The sequence below is a fragment of the Bufo bufo genome, chromosome 1 (genome assembly GCF_905171765.1).
Source record: "Bufo bufo chromosome 1, aBufBuf1.1, whole genome shotgun sequence".
In the NCBI taxonomy this organism is placed as follows: domain Eukaryota; kingdom Metazoa; phylum Chordata; class Amphibia; order Anura; family Bufonidae; genus Bufo; species Bufo bufo.
In genome coordinates this window covers 820,137,824-820,146,551 of record NC_053389.1, presented here as the reverse complement: position 1 = coordinate 820,146,551, position 8,728 = coordinate 820,137,824, and the positions used below count along the sequence as shown (strand labels likewise).

At 42.3% G+C, this 8,728-nt stretch overlaps 1 protein-coding gene across 1 annotated transcript; it reads right to left on the bottom strand.

The window, feature by feature from the left end:
- Nucleotides 1–3,923: 3,923 nt before the first annotated feature.
- On the bottom strand, nt 3,924–4,901 carry LOC120989375 (olfactory receptor 1468-like). The gene has a single exon (XM_040417442.1). The coding sequence runs from the start codon at nt 4,899–4,901 to the stop codon at nt 3,924–3,926; it is 978 nt and encodes a 325-aa protein (XP_040273376.1).
- Between the last annotated feature and the right edge of the window lie 3,827 nt (nt 4,902–8,728).

Genomic DNA, 8,728 nt, shown 5'->3' with positions numbered 1-8,728 from the left:
TCTCACACCGGGATGTCGATAGATTCACTTCCCTCTGTGTCTCCTTGTCTGCTCTATAAAATGGCGCCGACTTCCTGCTTCCCTGCAGCTTGTTAACCACCCCTTTCATGCATATTGTAATCCGAGCAGTCAGTGAGCTGTGACTGGGAAATAGCGACATCTGGTGGCTAAACAACAAATAACAGTCTTGAACTAAATCAAACAGTATACATGCAATGAGAACAGATTCTCAATCTCACACATGATGTAGAGACTATGTGATCATCAGCAGGCGATAGTGGCATTTCTGCTGTAGCACACACGGGTGAGTCATTCTGTGGAAAAGCACCACAAATGACTTCCTCCATGGGGGACATGTGACGTGTTGCGCTGTTCCGAGGACTTCACCAACATGGCCAGCGCTGATGACGCTGTAATTAGCGTTACTATATACTGTTTTGGATGATGATAAGGATGATGAGGAGAATACCCGTTGACAGCAGGGTGTCACTGAAATCACCTCACAGGCATCAATGGAGCGTAGTTGGGGGGATACAGAAGACACAGATGATACACCTCCCACAGAGGACAGCTTGCTATTGCCTCTGGGCAGCCTGGTTCACATGAGCAACTACATGCTGCAGTGTCTCCGCAACGACCGCTGAGTTCCCCTGATTGAAACCAGTGCTGATTACTGGGTGGATACAAAGAAAATGTGCCGTCTTGACTTCCATCACTGGAGCGTGATTGGAAGATGTGTGAATACAAGCACACGCTGGTAGACGCGCTACTGACGGCTTTCCTTCCTGACAGCGGGGGTTCAGTGGAAGCACGAGGCGGAGGAGGAAGTCGCCAACGCAGCTGGGGCACCGCAACACCTCAAAAGGGAGGGCTAGTATGGCAGAAATGTGGAAAAATTTTGTCAGCACGCCACAACATCCAGCACCAACATCTGATACGGACCGTCTTAGCAGGAGGCAGCATTTCAGCAACATGGTGGGACAGTACGTGTGCACAAGTCTGCACGTACTGACTAATGGATCTGCCCCATTCAAATTCTGGGTCTCAAAATTGGACACGTGGCCTGAGCTTGCCCTTTACGCTTTGGAGGTGCTGGCCTTCCCTGCGGCAGGTGTATTGTCCGAATGTGTGTTTTGCACGGCAGGGGGTGTGATCACGGAACGGCGCATCCGCCTGAGAACAACCAACGTGGACAAGCTCACATTCAGTAAAATGAACCAGGCATGAATCCCACAGGACTTGTCCGTAGTTTAGGCAGAGTAGAGGAGTATAGCAGCTGTACCCAGCCATTGCTATATTCCAGAGCAGTTTGTGCGTTCTGTTTGCCAGTTCCCAATGTTTTGGCTTCCTCCCCCGCATCCTCCTTGTCTTCCACCTGCACTGCCACGTCCACCTCCTCCTTCACTCAGATCTCCACCTCCTGGTTCAAGATCACTATTTGTTATATTATCAGAGTAGAGAAGTATACCCGGTCACACCCAGCCATTGTTATACTCCATCACAGTTTGGGCATTCTGTTTGCCATTTACTAATGTTTTGAGGCCTCCCCAAATAAAAAAAATATATAAAATAAAAAACACCAACACAAAAACAGTGTTGGCTACCTCCTCCGCCCCTTCCACCTACACTGCCATGTCCACCTCCTCCTCCACTAAGACCTCCACCTCCTGACTCAAGATTATTATTTGTTATAATGTCTAATGAGTAGAGAAGTATACCGCCACACCCCAAAAATTGTTATAGGTCACACACAGAAATGAGACAGAACAGACAAATTTAAAAAAAATAAAAAAATAAAGAACCACCCCCAAAAACGCCCCACAAAAACAGTGTTGGCTTCCTCCTCCGCCTCTTCCACTTACACCATCACGTCTTAAGCCTCCTCAACTTCCTACTCCACTTAGACCTCTGTGTCCTGGTTTAAGATTATAATTTTTTCATATGTTATTTTAAGTCGTTTCCCTATTCACATTTGTTTGCAGGGCAATTGTCCTGCTCTTACCCCCATTTTTCTTCCTTTTGCAGCCCTCTAGCCCTTTCTATGGCTTTTTTAATAGCTATTTTACAGCCCAAAAGTTCGGGTCCCCATTGACCTCAATGGGGTTCAGGGTCAAGTTCGGGTACCCGAACAGAAATTTGAAACAAAGTTCGGCCGAATACAGCGAATCCGAACATCCACGGGTTCGCTCATCCCTAATAATTTGGCCTCCCTTTCACCAGAAAGAAAAACATTTCCCCATTTTGCTTTGATAGCAAGGATCTAAGAGAATGTCTAAACAGTAATAATCAAACTCCTTCATGTGAGTGATACGCTTGTGAATGAGCAAGCATAGAGCTTATCAATATGGCCAGTGTGCCCGAGGACCCAGTTCTATTTGGCACCACAACCCACTGAGATGACTGGGTATAATCCTCATTCTCCTGCTCCTTCATCTCCTCCGGTGTCAGCTTCTGATCATCCTCCTCCATGAGACTTTCTTCTTGTGGGTCCCCAACAGTTACAGGCCAAACAGAACGATGTGTTGCATGTTTTTTTCAGCTGTTGTTCTGTTTTAAGATAAATATAAGAGGGATAACGTTGTTCATGCTGCAGTCTTCACTACTGACTAATTTTGTGCCCTCTTCAAGGAGCTTCAGCACAAGACAGGCATCTTGGATGAGCTGCCAATGCCTGACCTCAAAACAACACATGTTTCCTGTTGAGTCTGTCCGGTGCATGACAAAATCGTTCATAGCTTTCCGCTGCTCATACAGACGCTCTAGCATGTGCAAAGTGAAATTACAGCGAGTTGGAAAATCACTGATCAAACAGTGTACTGGGTTGCCAACCATCCATAGATTTACAGACAGTCCTGTGGCTCCTGTCGCTTAGGCCAATCAGCTCTAACACCAAGAACATGAGTTGTGACTAACCTGATTTGTTTTTTTGAGAAGGTGAGTAGAAGCCTGGACTAAGGGGCAGCTGTGGATGTAGTGTTATTAGATTTTGTAAAGGCTTCTGATACTGTCCCTCATAGATATTTAATGGGTAAAGTAAGGTCTATAGTCTTGGAAAGTATCATTTGTAATTGGATTGAAAACTGGCTGAAGGACCGTGTCTAGAGAGTTGTGGTCAATGATTCCTATTCAGAATGGTCCAGGGTTATAAGTAGTGTACCTCAAGGTTTAAGTCACTTCTAGATTTTGAGAATGTGAAATGTCAGAAGAATATTAGAGACAAAGGTTTATTTCAGCTTGTAATTCTTTCACCACACTCCCAGTAGCTCAAAAGTTTTCATGCACCAAGTTTACTGTACCTTAAAAATACTTGGAAAATTCCATTAAATGATGTTATGGTTAAGCTTCTGAAAGGATAATAATTAATGTCACTTGATTTAATTTGAGGTGCACCTGTGGCAATACTTAAAGGTCTATTTTAAATGCCTACATAAGTCAAGATCAAGACTTCGATCTGTCATAGTAGAATGTAGAGTCCAGTCGACAGGACGCATGGGATTTCGTGCAAGATCTTCAAGCAAAATGGTGGCCGTCGCAAATTTTTTTTTTTTTACACTATTTCAGGTTAAATCAATTCGCTACCATGATGCAGGAGGAAATTCGGCTTTGGGGCGAATCAAATTAATCCTGAAATCCAGATCCGCTGATCACTAGTGAGTGACTCAGCATCAATTAGAGATGAGCAAATCAATTCTAATTGAATCAAATTCCACCTTTATTTTGTAAGATCTCAAGTTGCTTCTGAATCTGAGAGAGAGAGAAACAAAACTAAAAAAAGAGAGAATATGGGTCCTATGAGACTAGTGTTATACAAACATTTTCAGGCCAGTTAGAACAGTTTTGATTTGGGTAGAGTCAATTTGCACTCAAATAAAATTGGTTGAACAATTAACATTTTGAGTGATTTGCTTGTCTCTAAATGTGTATTAATGTTTATTACGGGATATGAGTTTATGTAATGTTTGCTGTACGGCTTTCTTAATGTCTTTATTCCTCAGACTGTATATAATGGGGTTAATAAATGGAGTAAATACGGTATACAGCAGAGAGAGGATCTTACTACTGACCCAAGTCTGTTCTCTCTTAGGTAAAACGTAAACACTAAATATAGTCCCGTAAAAAATGGAGACCACAATGAGGTGGGAGCTACAGGTGGAGAAGGCTTTCTGTCTACCAGTACTGGATGGGATCCTTAAGACTGATATAACAATGTAAATATAAGACACTACAATGATTGAGGTTGCGACCGTTAGAGTTGGAGCTCCCAAAACAAAAATCACCAAGTGAACAGAGAAGGTGTCAGAACAGGACAGGTCTAGTAAGGGGACAAGGTCACAGAATAAATGGTCGATGATATTTGACCCACAAAAGTTTAGTTTTGATGATGTTATCGTACCAATGAATGAAATAACATTACCCATCAACCAACTAATAATGATTAATGTAACACAAAATCTATTTGTCATGATGGAGGTGTAACGGAGGGGATTACAGATGGCCACATATCTGTCATAAGACATCACGGCGAGAAGAAAACACTCTAATACTTCAGAGCAATCAAAAAAATAAAACTGAGTCATACAACCAATAAAACTGACGGTTCCTCCATTATTCAGTAGGATGTGGAGCAGGTTGGGGACAATAGTTGTGGGTAATAGGATGTCACTGATGGACAGTTGTGAGATGAAGAAATACATTGGGGTGTGGAGATTCTTGCTGGTGGACACGAGGATGATGATCAGGAGGTTCCCACATATTGTGGCAACAAAAACAACAAGGAACAGAAGAAATAGAAGATTTCTCAAAAGTTGGCTGCCTTGAAATCCTAAAAGGATAAACTCTGCGACCACAGTCAGATTTGTCTGCAAGTACAGTAAGAAATTAAAGGAAACATCTAGTAACATTAAGCCAGGCTGTGATTTATTTATTTTTAAGACCAGATTAGTAGACATAAGACTATGGCATCCACTAGATATGGGGCATGAACCATATGTTGGTAGCCTAAATCTCTCATCCTTACAAATGGAGATTTCTGAGATGATACCACATTAGGGCAAAGGAATAAAATGGTAATGCTGAGGCCAGTGATTGGCCACAGTGGTCACAAGTTGTCATTGTATAATTGTTGTCTCAGTTCTTTTTTCATGTGTGTACATGCAATATAACACTATGGCCTCTTTCACAAGAATGATACAGATTGTGTCCGGATCTGTCCAGGAAAAAAACTTTGGATTTAAACACAAGCACAGTTTTGTCTGCAACTGCATTCGGTGTTTCAGTTTTTTTTTTTTTTTTCATGCGGATGCTGTCAGTTTTGGTGCGTTTTTCATGCGCATGAAAAAAAATTGTAGAATAACAAACTACATCCCCTAGAAACTATCAATTAAAAACGCTTTCCATTTGGATGCAATGCATATTTAACGGAAGTGCAATGTACGGTTTCCGTGTCTAGGGTATCCCTTGCCCCTTAGCAGGTTTTTACGATATATGTCCCTCTTATAGAGTAAGAAGTCATGTCGCCAGTTGCATTGAAGAAACGAGGACATGTAGTCCCCTTTATGTATGATGGTGTTAATACCCAGGGTAGGAATGCTTCAGTGGTGTAGGTGGGCCTGCAATGTCCCTGTAGATCAGGCTTTCTCAAACTGTGGCCCTCCAGCTGTTGCAAAACTACAACTCCCAGCATGCCCGAACAGCCTACAGGTATCAGTCTACAGCAGGGCATTGTAGGAGTTGTAGTTGTACAAGAGCTGGAGGGCCGCAGTTTGAGGATGCCTGCTGTAGATGTTTTAAGCATGTGTCACAGTGCTCCTACATGGATACTCTTGGATCCCAGACGTGATCGTCCTTTGCAGTGCAAAAGGGGTAGTTAATTTGGATGATGAAGGAATGATTAAGTCCAGACTTTGTATATAATTGCAATACAGCTTTACTTGGGTAAACGGTAATCCAAACAATATACAAACTTGGTCTTGGTTTCCAGCAAGCTTTGGCATGAAGTTCTAAAAGGCAAACACTCTTAGCTCTGCTATATCTGAACTCTTTCAGCTCTGCAATGTTGGCTGGCTTAAATAGAAACTTTTCCTTTAGCTTTCTGTTGTAGGCTGCAACTTAGCTTTCTGTAGTCTGACTCTCACCGTAATCCTAGGAAAACTTCTTCTTGGCTTCAAGCTTCCTTAGCTTGGCTTTTAGGCAATGCAAGCCCAGGAGGGGACATGCAACCATGTAGAAACTCACAGGCAGGGCCTGTCCAAACAGGGAAAAGGCCTGCTTTCTTCCCCAGCAGGGGACAAGCTGGACACACAACCTCTCCCCCTGAGGGGTAGGCTGGAACTCACTACTCTAGCTAAAACTCCTCCCTCTCTAGAGAGGGGAATAGAATGGAAGAAGGGTTCCATTCTATATAATACAGCTCTGCCAGGCATGCCGCCACCTTGTGGTAAACCGGGTAATTACATGAACATAAAACAGTTTCACAGGAATAAATATGCACATTAGTCAGATATGGAATAAAATACATTCTGATGACACAAGTTAGCACATTGGAGACAGTAGCAAGGTGCAAAGAGTGGTAATGGCACTATGTGTCATTACAGAAGCCCCATACACGTCTAAGGGATTTGGGCTACGTGAAAAATGCAGAATATAGAACATGCTGAGATGTTCACATAACACAGAGATGATGCGTGAAAAACAACGCTCATGTACACAGACCCATAGAAATGAATGGGTCAGGATTCAATGGGGGTGCAATGCATTGCACCCATATGGAAAACTTTTTCATGTGAAAGGAGCCTATTTCTGGCTATTACATAACTTGTATCTGGCATTTTTAGCAGTTTTTCTATCTACAATCCAGATTTTTTTTCAGAGCTGTTGGGTGGAGACTGTCTGCTCTTCATGGATGCCTCAGCACAGGATATGGATAAGCAGGTCACTCTGCAGCATACTTCAGAGGCAACATTAGTGATTATGGGAAGTGCCCAGAGAATGGAGCAGATTAGATGTTAATCCAGAAGTTAAAGGGGTTCTCCCACAAAAAAAAATATTTTACAGTTTTCAAACCAGCACCTGGATCTGAATACTTTTGTAATTGCATGTAATTAAAAATGTTGGGGCACATTTATAAAGACCGGCATTTTAAAAGCTGGACTTAATAAAGCCCTGCGGTGGATCTGCCTTAGTTATTCATACCGTAGTCCTGGCGACTGACAAATAAAATGGTCTCCTCAAAGGGCCTGAGAAAATGGCAGGTGTAACTCATGAGCTGCCACTGGCTCACGTCAAAGTTACACAGAGTAGTGCTCCTGTCCGCCTGCATAATCAAGAAATAGTTTATGGCCTTCCTCTGCTCATATAGTAGGTCCAACATGTGGAGGGTGGAGTTCCAATGGGGATAAACATTGCATATCAGTGGAACCAATGATTAACAGATTTAATTATTTATAAAACACTGTTAACCCCCTCAAAAAAAATTCTATAGAATCTGACCACAGATTCACCCCAATATCAGAAGAAAAGATTAATGGAATTACTGATGTATAAAAGAATGCAAACAACCTAAAATCTGTAGTAATAGATCATCTTTTAACCCCAATTAGTGCAGCAAGGTGTAATAGAATAGCTCCTATTACCTAGGCTTTACACTCTCCTATTGGTCCCTGATCTTTCCCAGCACTGTGGATAATGCCTCCCTATCCTTTGCCTACACTATGAATAATCTTTCCCTGAACTGCTCAATAGTAATTTCCGGTGAATAAAGTCTTTCCTAATCACTGTCCCTAGTGCCTGTAACGTCTATCCCTGCACTGCACTAAGTGCAATGTAAAATGTCGGAGACCGGGCATGAGGAGAATTTTTATAGGGCTGTGACATCATAGGGGCTGGCTAGCTGCTTATTGGCTGTCTGCACGGCATTATGGGTGATCCCTCATTCCTGGACTTCTTTCTTCCTCTATCTAAAATGTGCAGCATCTATTTTAGAAAAAATATGATTTGTTACCACAAAGCGCGAGAAAATTCGACTTCCGGGCAAATCTAATTTTTTCTGAAATTCAGATCGAATTACACTTCGTCAACTTTGATTCACTCAACTCTAATAGTATACCCAGCAGTGTACTGATATGTGAGGTACGAGGTATAATAGATGCAGATGGTACAGATATACAGTATATATAGCAGTGAACTAATATGTGAGGTATAAATTCAGAGACTCCAGCCAAGTACTTGGCTGGAGTCTCTGAATTTATGATTGATAGGGGTGGGAACCCTACTCCAGCAGAAAAATCCACCGTGCTACAAGGGCTCTGCTTGCAACTAATATGTGAGGTATAAGGTATAATAGATGCAGTGTGTACAGCTATACAGTATATACAGTAGTGTACTGACATGTGAGGTACGAGGTAAAATAGATGCAGTGTGTACAGATATACACTCACCTAAAGAATTATTAGGACCCCCTTTTGCCTTCAGAACTGCCTTAATTCTACGTGGCATTGATACAACAAGGTGCTGATAGCATTCTTTAGAAATGTTGGCCCATATTGATAGGATAGCATCTTGCAGTTGATGGAGATTTGAGGGATGCACATCCAGGGCACGAAGCTCCTGTTCCACCATATCCCAAAGATGCTCTATTGGGTTGAGATCTGGTGACTGTGGGGTCATTTTAGTACAGTGAACTCATTGTCATGTTCAAGAAACCAATTTGAAATGATTCAAGCTTTGGGAC

Bases quoted from the DNA above. Each gene is read 5' to 3' on its own strand.
- LOC120989375 (XM_040417442.1), bottom strand. From the start codon at position 4,901: ATGTTACTAGATGTTTCCTTTAATTTCTTACTGTACTTGCAGACAAAT.